A 20834-nucleotide genomic window follows, 5' to 3' on the forward strand; every position below is an offset into this window, starting at 1 on the left:
TAGTCGTTGGCGTCCAATTTGTCTTTTGCGTATATGGAACAGTACTTATAAGCATGGCAGCAAATAAAATATATATTATATATATTTATGGCGAATTCCTTAAAAAAAAAAAAAAGATACCTATATGATAAAATCATTGGAATTTCAAAGGATCAGAAATTATATATTTGAGGAAGGATAGTCATTTGAGAATCCCAAATACTGCCTAGCCCAATACAGCTAAAAAGAAAATTAAAAGAAGGTTAACCCCCTGATTGTTTCACTAGTTTAGTTCAGTTCAACTTAGTTTGAACTAACGTTTGGTAATTATGCAGTTTGAATTACATTTTCTGTTTAAACTGAGTTAAACGACCCAACTTAGAGTTTATCTCCCCATAAAGTTCACCCGTTCAAATTATTTTTGAACAGTAAAAAGTGTCCACTCTGTTTTTCATACCTACCAAACACAAATTTAAATTTTATTCCCTATTCAAAAAAAAAAATTATAACTACACATCTAAACGTCAATTCAAACTATAATTTAAACTATAAAGTTTTAAATTTTTCTTTTCAAATTAAAAAATTTAAACCAATAAAATTTAAACCACCTAACGAGGGCTAAGTCATCTTCTTAAACATTGTCTCGTGTTTGCTTGAATTTCACCGTTTGACAGACTTGTAAAAGTAAAAGTAAAATTTTGCAGGGCTAGGCAGTATTTGTTTGCTTTGAGAAATTAAATACTGTTAACTTTGGTAACTTATTGTATTTCTTATTGTTTCAATTTTGTGGTAGAATATATTAAACAAATACTTTACCACTAATGTATGGTTAATTATTAGATTTCGTTTGGTGGTAATTTCATGCCTCACTTTTATAATGTGTAAACTTCAAAACTCTTAGCCCTAAATTCAACAGAAAAAAAAAAATCGTTAAATTTTTATCAAATTTTTACACATATGATCTAACAGTTTGAAATGGTATCAATATTAAGATGACGTTTGACTTATGTATTCAGAATTATGATTCAAAATTATTCTCGTTTTATGTGTATTTTTTGTGAGAGAAAAACACTGTAGAAAATCATGAATCATGATTCAAAATTAGGGACGAATATAGGAAATAAACGTCCTAAGTTTTCTTGTTCTTTTTTATAGTCTAAAACATTTCATAATTTTTTTTTTTGAATTCTATAATAGGCTATAAAGAACAAACTCAAAGTGTAAAACACAATAATGAAGCGTTAGATCAGAACATGATTTTACCAATGGAGTATGGTTTAGAATCGCTAGATTTTTATAAAATTTCATTATAGGTTGACATTTTCAAAATCACATCATATTTTACCATTTCTTTTTTTTTTTTAGAATTCTATAATAAGATATAAAGAAAAAAACCCTACGAATAAAACACAACTATAAACCGTTAGATTACAACTGGATCACATAAAAAGTAAAATGAAAATGCAATGAAAATTGATGAAAATCTAGCGGTAAAACACTGCATAGGAACATAACTTTTATTTATTTATTTTTCCTTATATTGCCATTTTTTTTTGTTTATTAATTTTTGAAATCTATCTCATTCTTGTGGCAATTTCCTCCTCAAATCACATCAAGATGCACATATTTTTCTCTCATGTATACATATAAAGTGCAGCAAAATATATTATACAACATATCGTATACTTACAAGTGGGATTATATTAGAATAATGGGATGAGGTAATTGCTTATACAATTTAGTACGTAACATTAATTAATTTACATCTAACTAAAGTAACTGTTGGCTACATGTGCTTGGGCAATCCATTCGTCATTCAAACAATGAAGCAGTCAACCAGAAGAAGAACATATAGGGGGGCAAAAGGTGGGTTTGCCCAGACGTGTAAGAGAGAGAGAGAGAGAGAGAGAGAGAGAGAGAGAGAGAGAGAGAGAGAGAGAGAGAGATTGTGTCTAAAGTGTGACAAATTTAAGGCTTATAAATCTGGTCTGAAACAACAAATGATGGCAAAACCCAAACAATAATGGTTCTCTTCCCCTAGTAATAATCCTTCATACCCCCCTCTCTTAAATAGCAATTTTGCTTTTTGCAGCAAATTGACTCTCACCCCTTTATTAAAAAAAGAAAAGAAAAATTGACAAAAAAGCAAAAAAAAAAAAAAAAGTAAAATGGGGTTTAATGATTTAAAGGGGTTAGGGGGTTGTTTGTTTTCATAAATGTGTTATGGCAGTGGTCAAGAGATTTTTGCATGGCCACAGATAACAGGCATTCATGAACACCCATCATCATGTACATTGCCTATAATTACAATTATGCAGAGCCACCCCCATGTAGGTAATGGCCCTTCATTTACTCAAAGAAAGTGATATACATTTATATATATATATATATATATATATATATATACACACACACACACACACATACACATATAAAAGATATATATTGCATGATTGCATCACCCATGGAATTTGATTTGACATCGTTTGATGGAAGACACGTGAAGGTTTAAGATTTTCATAATTTTAGACCCCATTTTCATCATAAGTAAGTTTGTGATATTATCAGATAGGGGCTTTATGTGACGTTTTCTTCATAGATTTAGAATCATAATTTGTAATTCTAATTTTTAAAATTTAAATTTTTTATGAGAGAAAAATACTATAAAAAACTAAAAAATATGATTTAAAACTAAAAACGAACCATTAAAACAAACATCCTTTACGTGACCCACAGGTAATGAGTTGGGGTGATTTATTTTAACCAACCCAAGCTCATGACCTCATCAACATCCACAAAAGCTTTAAATAGTGTTATATATATATATATATATTTATATATATTTTTTATGATGTCGTTTTTAATGATTTCACATAATACCAATCCCTTCATGGCTAATGATGAATTTCTACATTATCATGGTTATTTAAGTGCCTTGAACCCTACACGTGAGCATAGGGCTTGATAATTTTAACTTTAGGGTCGTCAATTTAGGGGACCACATGTGTAAAGACTCCCACCCATTTGGGTTGACACTGTTCTCTATATTTACATATATATATATATATATATATTCTTTTTAAGTTTCTTCAAAAAAGACTCTCACTTGGTTTCCTTCTCCTCGAAGAAAATTAAGCATGATTTAGCGTTCCAACCAATATAAAAATGTATGATTCCTTGGCTTTAAGATATTGGTGGAAACAGGAAATGATGAATATAAGTTGAGTACTTATACTTGACACAAATATGAACATAATGTGTTAAGTATTTGTTATCCAATTTAGGTATAAGTATTCAAAATGGAGTTTACCACAACTATAATCATTCATAGCCTACCCATGTACTTGAGCCGAAATTTCTCGACTGATCCACAAAACTTAATGCGGCTGATGGTAGAATAAAGAAGGAGAATAGTTGGACTTAAACATGAAAAGAAGTTAATTTTCTAATGTTACTCTCCCACACACAATCATTCTCCTTCAAAGGAATAATCAAGTTCGTTTGGCAATTTGCAGCCTTAGTGTTAGAACTAGGGCGGCCTATGCATTGAGCAGTGTCGCCACAAAAAGAGTTACAACCATCAATGCTATTGTAAAATGGTACAGTGTTGTCCATTTGCAGCTGAAAAGTATTTAAAAACACCATCGATGATAAACAACACTGCTAATAGAAGGTGGGTCCCATGTTGCGGAACTCACCTTTCCATGATTCAGGGATGCTCAACTTATCCATGGATTGAAGAGTTAAATATGTGGTGACTAAACGAATTCATTTTCTTTCTTGTATTCTAGGTAAGAACATTTATCAGAATATAGCATCATATTGTACATTCCATCAAAGAGTCTTTATAAAGAGGTATGATTTAAAGAGAAAGAGAAGATCTTCTTTAACTTTAGACTAATTAACCAATATGCCTCTTTTATCCACAATCCAAGAGGGGCCACCAAAAAGGCGACAACTATTTATTCTCGTTAATTTGGTGGAAGTACCACAAGATATATTCACTCATTGAAGAAATGAAAAGTCCACATCACAGCAACATTCATAAATAAGGAAATAATGACCACGTTTGACTTTAGAACAAAAAAAACATAGTTATGAACCCAAAAGGATAATGCTCAAAATTTAGGAGGCACAAAAATGTGGTGGTGTCGTTTGGTTAACCACATTGGTATTATTTTACAAACTATTATAAGCTATTGATGGTCGGCACATTGAATTGAAATGTAAGGACAGATTAACAAGTTTGTCAACAAGATTTTTCACCTGGCAACAATGGGAATCTTATAGTTTGCTTGTGGTTGAGCTGCAATATAATCAATCAATAAGATGAGCTGCAATATAATCAATCTGGGATCTCAATAGCAAATTCTTCTTCTTCAGTGATCATTGCTTCCACATTGTTCAAACATATCCAGCTGCAAACTTGCTGTGTTGGGCTCACCTATAACAAAATACAACTTTAGAGTCTCTGTTTACAACGAGTTCCATAGGAGGAAATCAATTGATGCATAAGATACGAATCAAGAAAAAAACCCAACAGGGAATCTAGTTAGAAATCATCACATCAAAACAAGACAAAAAAAGAAAAAAAGAAAAAAAAAAAAAAAAAGAAAAGAAAGAAACTGATGTACTAGTTTTCATCAGTGACTATAATTGTTTACCAAATACTATTGTCTTTTATAGTACCTTCTGTTCTACAAATATGAGTACTTTCCAATAGGGTTAAGAATATTTGGAAAAGAAAACAGGCGTATTTCCCTGCCATATATTTGAAATCTGATTCCAGACTGGCACCTTAATCAAGTTTGCCCAACAAAATATAGTAAGTGAAATAATTAGATATACCCATGGAGAAGACTTTGCCCTCTTAAAATCTTTTAAAATCTTTGGAAAGTTGTTGGGTCATTTTTTATCACTTAATTCTGTAAAATACTAATTGAAAATTAAATAAAACTCGTGTTTCTCCTTATGTTAAAAACAAAGTAAATTCTTGTTACTTTCATAAACACCAAGCTTATTAGCTTTGTTGATCTAAGAAAAGGCCTAACATTTTTGGCACATCATATCTAATCTAAATAGCACATAAAAATGAACTAAATAAGCATTCTAATACAAACAGAATGACAATACATCATTTTCTCAACATAGATGCTTACAAAAAAATTGAAAACAATATTTATCAGAAAATAGAATGTCTTTAAAAAGAATCTCAAGCACAAAAATTTGAGCCCTCTTAATAAAAATAAAATAAAATAAAGCCTCAGAGGAAGCATTTAATTTGACGAAATTATAACCACAATTCCCATCTCTATAGTAAACAAAGTATAGGATGAAACTCAAGTAAAAAATGATTTATTTGCATGGTACTGTATTTTTATTTTTATTTTATCTTTTTTACTTCCTTTGAAAAGGCAAAGACTTTTTGCCCTCTTTTTTCCCCTTTCTTCTATGTTGCTATTAGCAATTAGTTGGAACTTCATTCGAAGTATAAACAATTCCTAAAAATATGAAATTTCATGCTTCATTTCCAAGGAATTTCAAGTTTTCTGCTTCGGAAACAATAATATCCCACAATAAAAAATGTAGTTCCATGATCATATTAAGCATCAAAGATACATTTCTAATTCTACATTTCTTCCATAACTCAGAATCAGAAACTTTAATCTTCAAAGCGAAATAGAAAGAGACCTTGGCGAGGAATAGCTTTTTGGTTATGGAGGGAAGAAAACCCTAACTCCCAAAATCAAGCCCCGTACTGGTCCTCCTCTCTCCGATTGTATCCCCGCCATGTCCGATTCCGGCGAAGAACACGATGATGACAATGACATTAGAGCTCCAATTCCAGCTTCAATGGCGTCGGCCTGCATTCTCACTCGCCTCTGATGTCTCTCTGCCACTGTACAGAGAGAATCGTGTTGTCAAGTTGTCACGTTTACATACTTACGACGGTGCGTTTTGACTCTGGACCATCAAAAAGAGCGAGGATTCGGGCCTTGTTCTATTGATAAACCCCGACGACCCCGGACTGGAAAAAATAGAGAATTTAAGTGCATTAGTTTAAAATTTTATCTTTTATTTTTAATAAATATTTTTTTATTAATATAATTATTTAAATAAAAAAATTATGAATTAAGAATAAAAGAAAAAAATTTTAATTCATTTATTTTTAATGAGTATTTATCAAAATTATTCTAACAAACAGTTTATAGCGAGTGAGGTTATTGGGCCTTTTAACTCTCCCCACATGTCCTTCACTCTTTTTTGAGTTAATTACATGTATGTCAATTTTGCAAGAGATGAAAAAAAGTGCACAAGTTATGATATTTACAATAAGTGTGTAAATTAATCCACAATAACATTTTTATCCTTTTGTTAACTACTCTTAAAATAGTCATGCAAATTTATAACCAGTGGTGCCACCAACCAAATTAAAAATAATTTTAGATTATTATTATTGGTATCCTGAATTTTGAGGTCATTTTCAGTTTGCCTCTTGAATTTTAAAACTCTCACTTTACTCTCTGAACTTTGAATTTCTCCCACTTAACCTTTTATTTTGTAATTTATGTTAAAATTAGACATAAAAAATGGGAGTTTAAGTATAGTTACGTGGTTTTTATCTGTTTGTTTTTAACAAAAATTTAAACAGAAAGACCACGTGACTGCATTACTTTCTTTTTTCTATATGTTTTTAACATAAATTACAAAAGAAGGGGTTAAGTGGAAACAATTTAAAGTTCAGGAGGCAAAGTGAGAGTTTTTAAAGTTCAGGGGGCAAACTAAAAATGACCTTAAAGTTCAGGGGGAACCAGTGATAATAATCCTAATTTTTTCTTTTGGGCGGTTTGATATTTTTGACAAAATCCAAATTAAACCAAATCACTCATAAGCGGTGTGGGTGGTTTGAGCTTAAGACTAAAAAATTTTTCAATAATTCATAAAAATTATAAAATCGTTAATCAATAAAAATAAAAATAAGATTCAAGTTTATAATATGACTCAAAAATAGTAAATATCTAAAAGTTCACCATATAAAGTTTTAATAAAAACCAACAAAAATATGATAGGTGTATTTTATAAGTGTAGAACTTTTATAATGATCAATAAAAACTAAAATAAATATAAAAAATATTTTGAAAATAAAAAATTATATATGTAAATTTTTGAGCGGACTATTGGGTGGTTTGAGGAGTCCAAACCACAAACAAAACTGCCCAAAAAAATTAGATTAAAAAACCGATCACACTGCTTAATAATCTAAATATAATTAATGATTTTGTTTAGTTTAATTTAGATTTGACAGTTTTCGCGGTTTGGTGGATTTTTTGAACACCCATATTTATAACCCATCCACATAAAGGGTACAATTGGAATAATATAGTTCCAATAACCATAAATAGACAAATAGACAATAAAATTAAATTAAATACATATTCTAAACATAAAGTTCAAAAATGACCATTTTGGATAATTATGGAGATTTTTTTATTAAATACATATTCTAAACATAGAGTTCAAAAATGACCATTTAGGATAATTATGGTTTTTTTTTAAAAGAAATTTGGAGGAATGCCAAAAAAAAAAAAGCACCAAATTAGAGTTTTTGATTTGTTCACATAAATAAATCTGAATCACAAAGAAGTTGTACCTTAAATCTAAAAACACAAAAAGTTGTAGTGTACCACTTAAATTTGTGTTTCTTTAATAAGAGTGCAGGAATGGAATTAAGGGCAAAAAAAAATTTATTTTTACACCCTCTAATAAAAAGGCATTCCTCTACTATTTTACATTTCTTTAACTAACAATATGTTTATGTACGTCTTTTTACCATCAATTCATGATTTATAGAAAGCTTCTCGATGATGCTAGTATATTTCAAACTTTGATGCTACGAAGTGGAATTGTCTTTTGATACCTTATTAAGGAGAAAAAAAAATCATTGCCAATGAAGAAAAAGAGGAAAAAAAAAAAAAAGACAAGAAAGTAATAAGGTGATGAACATCACACAAATTGGATATATATGGACTTGAGAATTGAAATTTGTCATTTAATTAACCAGTATTTCCTAGAATTTTTCAGTTTAAAATTACCGAAACTTGATCTTCTCTTTTTATAATAACTAGATAGAAAAACGCTAACGGAGAATTATTTAAAAAAGGGAAAAAAAACTTTTTTTTTCCCTCTTGATTGCTTGAGTTTATCAATTACAATTTACAAGCAGGATCAGAGGATAGACTCGTGAGCCAAAAGGAGTCACTTGCTACGGCCTCATCATCTTGATTCCTGTGCCATGTCCACTGTGCATGGCTTGCGTTCACCACCTCTAGTTGCCCATGCCCAAAGCTAGCCTCTCTAAATAATGATATTTCCGGTTTTGGATCAATATACCTGTAATTTATAACCACAAAAACATTGCACCTAAGATTTATCTAATTGTAAAAGAATAGAAAATTATAGCAAGAAAACACTTGTAATTACCCAAAAAAAAAAAAAACTTACTTGCTAGCAAGGCCTTCACGGTTGCCGCCATCTCCAATGGTGATATGAACAGGACCGCATTTGTCAGCTTTGTCATTGTAAACGCGAGTCTAAGACAAATTATCAAAAAAAAAAAAAAAAAAAAAAACCAACATTGTGTATATTAGAGCCAACACTAAGCCTTTTTGCTCAATAAATATTCTAATTTAACAGTACACTTGGGGACAAAATGAATCCTACTTATTATCCAACTCAAATAAGTGAAAAAAATAACCTTTAAAATTAGGTTTCATGATTTAATGATATACATATATGTATATATATTGTTTGATTTGATAATATATATATCCTAAGATGCTAAAATGTGACATAAATTCATGTGTATTAGACGATCATATTTTAACATTTGATGGTGTGTATTTCATAACATAAAAGTTGGGTAGTGCTAAACTACTTGATGAAGGTTCCAACCCAATTCTTTCGTCTTATTTTCTTTTCAATTATCATATTAACTTTCAAAAACACTAACATAATAAAGTGCACATTATCAAAAAGAGATCCATATAAATTATAAAAAAAAAAAAAAAATTAGAGAAGGAACTCACAAAGCGCTCATAGGCATGGACGTGACCAGCCAAAACGACATCAACACGAGCACCATAAATGAGTTCTTCCATGGCCGCCTTCATGTCGTCGGACTCCGACTCGCCCTGATGAGCAGAATTGGAGTTGTACCACGGCGCGTGGATGACCACCACCACCCAAGGAGTCCTCCCTCGGTCCACCTTCCCCAGGTCATCCTTAAGCCACTTATACTGCACAGAATCACGGCCAAAATCGGCGTAGGAACCGAGCATGACGACGTGGACGCCACCCCCCGCGGCGTCGAAGGAGTAGTAGAGGTTGGAGTCGGAGCCGCTCTCCTCAAAGGGCATCCGCCACCGCGCGTTGTAGGCGGTGAAGGGCTGGCTGTGGACAAGGGGGATCTTCTCCACCTCGTGGTTGCCCTGCGTCACCATCCACGGCCGCTGCCGGGCCAGCGGCTCCACCAGCCGCCCGAAATTGTCCCACATTGGCTGGTCGAGATCGGCGTAGGATAGGTCGCCGGGGAGTAGTAGGATGTCGTAATTTGACTTGGCTAAGTGCTGGAGGGTTGAGGCAGTCCACTCGGTCTGTCCCAGATCACCTACATTAATTTTGCATTATATTCAACGTAGTGTTGTTCAGCAAAGTTGTGGTGTTGCTAATCTTGGACATGGAAGAAACGAGCTAATAAGAAAGCTTTTTCAGTAAAAATAACTTGCCAAAAGTTTTAAACAGAGAGTGATGCTCGGTTTAACAGAATTTGAGACATAATTTTAATTAAAGGATTAAATTTGAGACATCAGGGGACATTTGGTTGGATGATTCAAACCATGATTTGAATCATAGTTTATAGTTTATTACAATATTTTCTCTCACAAAAAATACACGTAAATAAAAAATAGTTATAATCACATGATTCTAATTAAGAACTTTCACTGCAGAAACTAATTTCAAAAAGAGCAAAAATAAAATTCAAAGACATCTCATCAATTTAACTCTTAAAATTATTGTGATATCGCTACAAGCCAATATAGGTAGGTCCTACATAACTTTCGATCGTGTTTCATATCAAACACAAAACATATCAATTTTTAAAAGACTATTCTCTAACTCAAAATAATTTTGTATCACGCGTTATGAATTTTATGAATTTTTAATGCCCTTAAAAAATTAATCTAACAGCTTATACAAAGTTCTTAAAGGTAGTATAAAAGAATAGTTCCTTCTGTAAAAACTTAAAATGAGAAATAATTTTAGACTGTGAATTACTTTAAGGGCTCGTTTAATTTGTTTATTTGAGTTTTTAATTTGAGTTGAGATGTGACTTTATGTGAGAGCTTTTTACTGTAGTAAAAAAGTTAGATATGACTGTTTCTTAGAGTTTTTTACTGTAACAAAATTCAAATTCTAAACTTGAATCGGTATAATGAACCGGGCTTAAATTACCAACGACTGCAAATTTGATGGGGAACTGAGCGGGTGGGGTTTTGAAACTGAATTCCGGGGACAAGTTAGGGCCACAGCGATAGTAGTAGACTGTGCTTGGCTTCAATGGACCAATGACAACATCACGTATGGCACCGGACTCGTACAAGAGATATTTGTATGAAGAAGTGGTTCCACTTGCTGTGTAGCCATAAGACCCGGGAGATAGACCATAGTCTACTTTTGCCAGAGATGATGAACTCTCTGTGATCCATGATACTCTCATTTTGTCATCTCCGACCAAAGATATATGCACCTGAAATAGGATTGTGAACACACACACACACATTAGGTAAGTTTGTCATGTCACAATATTGTTGTTCTGAAAAAAAACAAAAAAACAAAAAAACAAAAAAACTGAAGTGCTACCAAGATTGCAATGATATGTTCCTTCAGGAAGACTCGAGACTGTTTTTTTAACGATTTAAATCACAACTCATACTTTATTATTATAGTATTTTCTCATAAAAATTTAAATTTAATTTTTTTATTATAATGTTTACTTTCAAACAATTCAAATTCTTAACTTGAGTTTTGAAACAAACATGAGGTCAAAGTTGCATCCTACGCCTATTTGTCTACTTGATCCTATTTGTCTATTTGATCGGACCGTGGTAAACATATGTAAAAATGACTTAAAAAATGAAATATAACAAGAGAAAATAAGAGGAAAAGTCTTTAGAGTTTTGAGAAAGAAACACATGTTTATATCTTTTCAACTCTTTGCAAAAATGAATTAATAAAAAAAATTATCAGTAAAATAACTTTTTAAAAAGTTCAATTTATAAAATGACTTTAGATGGATCATTTGAGACCACTTACGGACGAAATGGTTGTTTAATGTAAAACTAAAAAGATCATTTTGCTACTTTCACTATAGCTAGTCGTTTCAACAAATTCTTTGAGTTGCAAAGGTTTAGGCCACGTTCATTTCGCCGATTTGAGTTTAAAATTTAATTTTTTTTACAGTAAAAAACTCTCAATAACAGTCACATTTAATTTTTTTACTAAAACAAAATTCTTACATAAATTAACATCTCAACTCGAATTAAAAACTCGAATCAACGAACTGAATACCTTAACTAATTACTTATTCACAATTTGTCAACCTTGAGTTTCGTTATTGTAGAGACAACTATTGTATAAATACTTTTGATAAAGTAGTAATAACATGTGATTATGATATAGCCAAGTAAAACTAGAGAGTGAGGACAAGAGGAATATACAAATGTCGCAACAAAAACACTGGTTTGAGAAAAATTTGCCGTGTAATAACAATTATCTAGTAAAACAGTAAAAGTTCAGTACTTGAACATAAAAAGTCTTGACTTTTGCTAACAAAACAAAAATTTAGGCAAATGTTAGGCATCACTCCAACCAAACGGCGCTAAAAGAATCTTTTAAGTGGACGTGTAATTCACGTATTCAGAATTATAATTTAAAATTATTTTTAATTTACGTAAATTTTTTATAAAAAAAATATTATAATAAATCACGAATTATAATTTAAATCATAACATAAATTCTTATACTAAACACTCTCTAAAAATCTAAACTTAATAGAAAAATAATAAATATAAATAGGGACCTTATTCAGTAACACGGTGAACTAGTCGGATCAATTTTTTATCGAATTTTATCAAAATCACAACAGATTAAAAATATATATAAAACATATAATTTTTTATATCGATAATTTATTTTTTCAATCTCATCAGAGAAACTCCCATATAAATAATTAGGATAAATTGTAAAAATGATCCTTAAATTCTTTAATAAATGATAATTTAATCCCTAATTTTTTTTTAATAAAACAACTCTCAATCTCTTTAAAAAATGACATTATTTCGTCAAATGCTGTTAAAATTTTTAAAAGTAACGTATCCCACTTGACTCTTTTTCAATAAAATGACTTAAATGCCCCGTTAGAAAAGCATTATTCTTCTTCGGTATCTCTCTCTCTCTCTCGACGTCGGGGCTGGCAGACCTGGGTGGGGGTTGGAGCTGGTCGCGACGAAGGTGGCCGGGGTTGGGCGCGACGGGGAAGGGGTTCGCTGAGGCCGATGCTGGGGTCACCGGAGCTGGTCGCCGCTTCGCTGGGGACACCGGGACAGAGCTGCGACAGGCCTGGGTCAGGGCTGGGTCGTGATGGTGGGGTATCCGGGTAAAATGACTCAAAACCCTTCAAATTATCAAAATTTTCTTGCAATCAACAATTCCAAAGAATTCAGACAACCCAGAAACCAACCTTCAAATTATCAAAATTCCTAAACTGGTTGATTTCGAAATAAGCAAATCCAAGTCCCTAAACTGGGTGATTTTGGAATCAAGAGAGAAAAAAGTGAATGAGATTATGGTTTTGTTTGCTCCAGTTTCTGAATTTAGTCTCTTTGATGAACGAGCAACAAGATGATGAAGAAGTGGAAACCGGGAGCCACAATCAACGGAAAATCAAACCAACCGACATAAATCACATGCTCTTCCTCCATTAATCAGTGGGTCTCTTGAGGAAGTCCGTGACGGAGTCCATTATTCCGGCGCCGTCGTGGGGGAGGACTGCAGTCGGAGGATAGGCGAGATCGCGCCGTCTTGCAGGCTCCGTTGGAAGAGAGGGCTTTTTGTCGGAGAAAGGGGAGAAGTTGGGTGTGCGTGATGAAGAGACACTGAGGTCGTTTAGTTGGTTGATTCGAGTTTTTAATTTGAGTTGAGATGTAATTTTATGTGAGAATTTTTTACTGTAATAAAAAAGTTAGATGTGACTGTTTCTTAGAGCTTTTTACTATAGCAAAACTTAAATTTTAAACTCAAATCGGTAAAATAAACGGGGCTTGAGGGCTCATGCTAATTGGAGTTTTTAATTCGAGTTGAGATATAATTTATGTGAGAATTTTTTATTATAATAAAAAAATTAAATGTGACTGTTTCTGAAAATTTTTTACTATAATAAAATTTGAATTTTAAACTCAAATTAATAAAATAAACGGAGTCTGAATAATAAGAAATCCTTTTTAATAGGGATAATTAAGTCATTTTATTTAAAAAAATGACGTAAAATGTTCAGTTAAAAATTTAAAGAGATTGAGATCATTTTGTTAAAAAAAATTTAATTTATGGACTACATGTACAATTTACCTAATTAATTAATAACATGAGAGAGGAAAAAGAAATATGGGATAACTGACACGAGGATATGCATGTGAATGTGATCTATCTAAATTAAGATTTCCCGTTAATTGAATTCTCCGTACGGAAGGTGGCCCCATTTGACCAAGTCCCATGGAACACTCCTAAGAATTCACAACATTTACACCATTAAAAAAAAAAAATACACTCATAGAACTTTCTGGTTCAAAAGAAAAAACACAGACACACACAAAACTTTATGCTAATAGAAAAGAAAACACAATTTGGTAACCTAATTTGAACCCTAATTGAACAACCGCAACCATTCTGCAAAAATGGGGTTTGACATTTTTGCAAACAAATTGCACCCAAACCATCATATATATATATATATATATATGTATGTATATCTCGTACAGATTGAAACAAAAGATAAGAAACAATCTTTATATATATCTAAAGTACCTGTTCTGGAGAATCAGAATGATGATCATCGGAGAGATCTACTTGGATGTTTTTTCTGGCCGGTGGGCGGTTATATGAGTGCACATGATCTCCAAACAACAAAACAACACAAGCCAATACCAGAAACAGCCGCAGCCTAATTCCAAAAACCATTTTTTTTTTTTTTTGAAAAAGAAAAAGAATCAGAACAGGAACAAGAACAAGAAGACGAACACTCACTCTAGAAAGAGAATGAAAAGGAAAAATAAAAATCCACCACCAGAAATGTGAAAATTCTCACTAAAATTTAACCATATCAGGCGTAGGCGTAGAGGCGTAAGTCTGGACGGTTGTACATTTGGCATTTCGTCCCCTCGTATTCACATAAGGATTGTGATAGCTGTCAGACTAATATGGGCTCTAACGTTATCATAGACAAAAATCCATACTAGGATACGTGGCTTATCACCCATTTGGACATGTGTATATAAGGGTGGCAATTCGTGTCCCGTGTCGTGTTTTAATCGTTTCTTTTTAAATTTACAGTCAACCTGAACACGACCCGTAACACGAAATTTTTTAAAAGCCGCAACACGATCACGACACGATCACTTTATGGGTTGACACGACACGACACGAAAATGACTCGTAACACGAAATTGACCCGTGAACCCGAAATTGATACGAAAATTGTATACTTCTATTTAGTTTTTTACAAATTAAAAATAACTTAAAATTCATAACACATTAAAATACAATAACATCCATTGAAATTAAGCAAATAATACTATAAGATTTTGAGTATAACTATCATGATATCATAAGTTCATAATAAAATCAAAATATGTAATGAAAAATATATGTATTTTTTTAGTTTTTTACGAGTTTCGTGTCGTGTTCGGGTTAGGCGGGCCCAACCCGAAATTGACCCGTGTTTTTCGTGTCAATTTCAGGTCGACCTAATTCTAATCCAAACCTCTTTTTTCTCAACCTTAACCCGCGAAATTCGTGTCGTTTTTGAGTCGTGACCCATATTACCAGCCCTACGTGTATACAAGATGCGTGGGAGGTCGTTGGTGGATGTGTGCTTTCAATGTTTCGGCCAGGTCTGTTTTGCTTATTCTAATCTTCAAAAGTTCACATTTTTTGTTTAGATTGACCTACTCTGTTTAATTTTTAGTGTTTTAATTAATGTGTAATTAATTAAATTACATCACATCATTTTATAATAAGTATAAAAAATAATTAAAAAATAATTTAATTTTTTATACGATATGATATGATTAATTAAATATTAATTGAGGTACTAAAATTAGACATGAAATTTGAGTCCTTTTTGTTTGGGCTTTTTGGAAAGTTGGATTTTCTACCTTAATTATATAATAATTGGTTCCAGATCAGAATCACCAGAACTTGTGCTTGTACTGATCGGCTGATTGTAACGTTATAATGATTTTTCCTAATTGGGCATCAAATTAATAATTAAGATATCAAACTCATAATAATAGAATTAACTTGGCCTGGTTAGGTGATTTTGGATCCTGTTTCTGAATTTCAAAATGTTTAATTCTAATTTCAATCAATTTGTGGAGTGGATTAAGGTTCTGGGCTGTCTCTGGCTGTGTAACGAGTGGCATTTATCTCCATTTTGAGCTAATTTGCCTGGCAGGCCCTTCAAATATGACCAATCCATCTCTATTTTGCTAAATTTTGATCATTCATTGAACTTCCTATTCTCAAAATAAAACCAATCCATCTTTTCATAGAATCCTTGCAATTAAGATGACCATGAATGAATTTCAAACAAAAAATAAAGACCATCAATGAATGATCAAGTGTGCTAATGCTATATTTAATATAAAAGAACTTAAAATTCATAATGTTTTAAAACATGATAACATCCATCAAAATTAAACACAAATAACAAAGTAAAATTTGGAGAACAACTATAGTTAGGTCACAAGTTCATAAAGAAATTAAAAATATGTTATGTGAAATATACTTCTTAAAAAATGTTTTTATGAGTCTTGTGTCATGTTCGGATTAGACAAATTCAACCTGAAATTGATTCATATTTTTCGTTTCAATTTTAAGTTAATTCAAATCTGACCATAACCTTTATTCTAATAATAACTTATGATTTTCGTGGTATTCGTATCATGACCCGTATTGTTACCCTCTAAAAAAGTGACCCATAAGCTTTAGAAGGCTTATGATACGTTCTTTTCATGTCGTTTAGAAACTTTCAAGATAATTCTTTTTGGCGTAAGGAAGTAAAAACCGTGCTTTTCAAAGTCTTGGTTTAATCTAACCGATGTCCAATTCAGTATGTAACACTCCTGAACTTTTCACAAAGTTTCTATGAATATATCAAAAAGCAATCCTAGTTTGTTCCTCAGAAGCTACTTTCTCGTAACAGAAACTTTAGCCAAAAAAAAAAAGGTAAGACGTGACCAATATGATGCCATCAAATGTAAAGAATATTTGCTTTAGTGTTGTTCTTTTCTTGAACTAGCTTGTGCGCATTATATATATGGATATAGATAGATAGATATATCGTCACATATGAACCGTGACCAAAGTTTTCTTTTCCCCTTTAATCAAATACACGTGTACACTTAAATCTTAATTCCTATATTTACATAATCTAGCTTTCTGTTTTCTTTTTGTTTTTTTGGAGGAACATCATCTAGCTTTTTAATTTAAAAGCGTTCTTCTCACTGATTTGAGTTTTGTTACAGTAAAAAACTCTTAAAAATAGTCACATTTAATTTTTTTATTACAGTAAAAAATTCTCACATAATATCACATCTCAATTTAAATTAAAAACTCAAATTAACGAACTGAACAACAGAATAAAACTATTTGACTCCCATTTTTATCAACTCCACTTGGCTCTACTGGGTACGTGGCAGGTTCATATTCTTTGAGAAAAGAAAAGTTATAAGCAGCGGGACCCACTTCTTGAAAAATATTATCATTGTTTTATTTGGAAATTTTTTTGTTATTATTATTTTTTTTTTTTAGAGAATACCGATATTTTTTATTTATTAATTATTAAATTTATATTATTTTTTAATTAAATTTAATATAAATCTAAGATTGATAAGTACGGAATACTTTCTCTTTTTATTTACTCAAAACCTTTTACTCTATTAACCCACCCTTACCCGGAAAAAGATCATTAAAAAAAAAAAGAGAAAATTATCTCATGTTTCTAAATCCCTTGTTTATATTTGAAATAATACATTCCAACTCTTTGGAATAATACATTCCAACTCTAGCAAACTTTATTTTTAGATTCATTAATGTTGATTTCTTTAGGTTGGCAAAAATCGGTTTTTTATATGAAAAAAAAACAAAACAAAATTGTTGATTTTCTGTAGGGAAGGCTTCATTGAAACAAAAGAAAAGAAACACGGAGCCCACAACAAAGCACAATAGCCAAAAGAAAAAGAAAAAGAAATAAATAAATAAGTAAAAGATGAGGCTTTGGATGTTTATTTGTTGGAAAGAAAAACGACCAATCTTTTTTTTTTTTTTTTTTTTTCCTTCCAGAAATATGAGTTTTTAATTGGTTGAGATTTTTTTTTTCTTTTTGGCGTTAGTTGCCTTCCCTCCTCTGTTATAATTATTGTATTTTTTTCCCTTGCTAAAAAACTTGTGTTTTCCACGTTAAAAGAAAATAACAGAAAGGAGTGGAAAAAAAAAAAGGAAAACGGAAAGCGGAATATAAATCTATAGCAACAGTTTCAATAGCACACGTGGACTTCGCCACGTCGTCGAGAGCCATGCGGAGTTGATAAGTAACGGAGCCGAATATCATTTCCGCAGTTAACTTGTACGTCTTTTATTTTATTGATTTATTTCGGTTAGAATAATAAATACAGTTAAAATTTATATTTAATAAGTACACAGTATGAATTATATTTTTATTTAAATTGAGTTAAAATGTTTAATTTAAAGTTTAGTTCTTCTTTAAATTCATCAGTTTAAATTATTTTTAAACAGTAAAAATATACCGACTTTCTCATCTTTTTTTATCTACTAAACACAAATTTAAATTTTATTTCCTGTTCAGATTAAGATTTTCACTGCACATTTAAACGTCAATTCAAACTACAATTTAAACCACACAGTTTAAATTTTTTTGTTCAAATAAAAAAGTTTAAATCAATAAAATTTAAATTAGCGAACTAAACAGAACTAAGTACATCACGTTCACAAAATCACTAAGAGCCTTTTTTTTGTATTTCTTTTTTTAAGCTATGTATTCCTTTTTCATTTTCCCTACCGTCTCTGTAAAGTTGAATCCTTAAGGGAATAATTGTTATATTTCCTGCTTTTATTTTATATTATTCTAAGTTTTATCTTAATAAAGGAATATAAGTTTAAAGTTTGTAATATGCCTATTTTGTTTTTCGGCTTTTGGAAAGGTTGATTTAATATCACAGGCTTTTCCTTCAAAAAAATATTTAATAAAAAAACCTTTTTGTTCTTTCTCTCTTTCAAGAGGTACGGCTAGAGTTTTGAATTTGGAATTCCTTCTTAAGGCCAGAGTTTGGCGCCACCAATTACCGGTTGCCAACCTCTCAGGCTTTAAGATAGTGGCTAAGGTCATACGCATCCAATTGGTAGTTGATAGGCGTTGTCCATTGGCGATGGAGGTGTAGATTTGGTGAGTTGGAGTATGGTGGTGCCGTTTCAAAAGGGTCTCGGCCTCCTTGTCGATATGGTTTGAGGAAGGGGCGATGAGTGTCTAGGGGGTGGTGGAGGCTTCATTTGGGATGCTTTCACTTTCGTTTTTGTCGCCGATGGTCGCAATTCTTTTACAATGACTCTGCTCAAATCCAAGTTGTTTGGCCTCCGTATTGTGGTGGCTGGCTTGTTGCCGGTTTTTCTTCCCGTTTGGCTAAGGTCATTTATAGTTTTCTTAGTATTTTGTTAATTTTAATAAGACGTTATTTTCGTCGTGTTTATGTATTATAATATTGGAGGTGGTTTCCTCACATTCTAATTTTCTTTGCGTGTCCCACCCGCTTGAGTTCATTATCGGCGGTGTGTGTGTTCATTTACAGCTAGATTTGTTTCTAGGCCTCATCGCTTGTATCTCCAATATTTGGGGTTTGGTCTTGATCGATTATTTTTATCCATCTATTGATCGCGCTCGATTTTATTTGTGCCGAGCGGGTCTTTTTCTGTTGGGTCTCGACACTTGTGTTTGCCATTGTGCTTCATCCGTCTTCATTGGTGGATCCAGTCAATGTTCATGATCGAATTTCTTAATAATTAGTGGTCATTTGTGACTATTATTAAGTATATAATTTATTAATTTTGGAATGAAATTTCCCTATCCAAAATAGTAATTTAATAATACCAGAGGCTATGGTTTCGTTATTAGAAAACGACCTCCCCACTTTCAAAAATATAAACAAAGACTTATTATAGTAATATTTATTAGGCAGAAGTACAATTTATTGCTGGTCACAAAGTCAACTGATGATATTAATTCGAAACAATGAAAGGAGAATCTAGTATTTGAAAAGGAAAAAAAAAAAAAATCCAATTCCTTGTTTCAACCAACTTGTTCTATATGATAATATATAATACTCGTGCTCTGAAAGTAGATGCTTAGGATATTCAGATCGTCTTTTTTTTTTTTTTTGATAATTGGAATATTCGGATCGTTATTTGTGCTTGTACGCAACTAAGATTTTTAATTTTTGGGGGAAAAAAAAAGATTATAAGAGTTGTCGGTCGATTGACACGATCAGAATTTATTAAGTTGGGGACCAAAAGTGTTCTGGTACAAGGCTAATATTTGTACCGCAAATCTTCACTCCTTAGAAGAAGTAAATATTGATAAGAAGACGTTTTAGGGAAAAATGAATGATGTCAAATTCATGAATAAAGCAAAGAACACACTACGGGAAAAAAAAAAGGAAAGATTAATCAGTTAAAAACTTAATTTGATTGCTATATTTTCCCATTAATAAATATCATTATTTTATTAGTCGTAAAATTTAGATCTGACGGTTGTAATTAATTAGATAGTTGAAAAAAATTATAACAATTAATTAGATTAGATTCTTATTACACTGCATCATTAAATTTTTATATTTAATAGATAATCACAATAAATTTGTAACCATTAAAAACTCATTTATATATATAATTATATATATAATTTCCCTTGGAAGTTGGAAGACCCCAGATATAAATAATTCGAGTTTAGAATGTTTTCTATATGTAAGATTCAAAGAAGGATTATAATAGTTCATTACATTCGAATTATGTAACACTAATTTGCTTAATTTAATTTGTCTCGTGGAGCTTGCCACAAAATATAATGTAAACTAGTGTGAGCTTTTCCCTCAAGTTACAATCTCTAGATTCTCTACCTTTACCACGTCACTCACATGTTGTATGTCGTTTTGTTATTGATCTTTATATCTTACTAACTTTCTTACGGAACTTGATCTGTTCATGTCGCTTTGTTCGTTCGAAGAGAAAGAAACAAGCAAAGAAAGAATAGTCTCATGTCACTTACGAATAATTACTTCCAATGAATTAACAAAACGATGCTATCTAATATTATGACGTGTAAATTTAGTTACAATTTTTTTTTTTCTATTTCAGTTTTGAGCTAAGTTTAACTTATTTTGATCACGACCAAGTGGCGCCAAGGAGAAGAAGCGCGCGCATATATATATATATATATATATATATATATATAT

The 20834-nt window shown here is 31.6% G+C and overlaps 1 protein-coding gene and 1 long non-coding RNA gene across 2 annotated transcripts; both read right to left on the minus strand.

The window, feature by feature from the left end:
• Positions 1 to 4053: 4053 nt before the first annotated feature.
• Positions 4054 to 5952, minus strand: LOC21398512. The gene is made up of 2 exons (XR_002902638.1): positions 5671 to 5952; positions 4054 to 4423 (listed from the first exon to the last, which is right to left on the minus strand). It is a non-coding gene; the product is annotated as an uncharacterized LOC21398512 (long non-coding RNA).
• Positions 5953 to 8015: 2063 nt separating this feature from the next.
• LOC21398513 (probable purple acid phosphatase 20) lies at positions 8016 to 14319 on the minus strand. The gene is made up of 5 exons (XM_010103286.2): positions 14119 to 14319; positions 10492 to 10786; positions 9066 to 9646; positions 8482 to 8570; positions 8016 to 8370 (listed from the first exon to the last, which is right to left on the minus strand). The coding sequence occupies exons 1-5, from the start codon at positions 14269 to 14271 to the stop codon at positions 8187 to 8189; spliced, it is 1302 nt and encodes a 433-aa protein (XP_010101588.2). The 5' UTR covers positions 14272 to 14319; the 3' UTR covers positions 8016 to 8186.
• Between the last annotated feature and the right edge of the window lie 6515 nt (positions 14320 to 20834).

The sequence above is a fragment of the Morus notabilis genome, unplaced genomic scaffold (genome assembly GCF_000414095.1).
Source record: "Morus notabilis unplaced genomic scaffold, ASM41409v2 Scaffold1317, whole genome shotgun sequence".
Lineage (NCBI taxonomy): Eukaryota > Viridiplantae > Streptophyta > Magnoliopsida > Rosales > Moraceae > Morus > Morus notabilis.

Excerpts from the sequence above, each read along its gene's own strand:
- LOC21398513 (XM_010103286.2), bottom strand. The coding sequence starts at position 14,271 with ATGGTTTTTGGAATTAGGCTGCGGCTGTTTCTGGTATTGGCTTGTGTT. Across the intron at positions 9,647-10,491 it reads CATCAAATTTGCAGTCGTTG|GTGATCTGGGACAGACCGAG; the intron begins GTAATTTAAGCC and ends AAATTAATGTAG. Across the intron at positions 8,371-8,481 it reads CGTGAAGGCCTTGCTAGCAA|GTATATTGATCCAAAACCGG; the intron begins GTAAGTTTTTTT and ends TATAAATTACAG.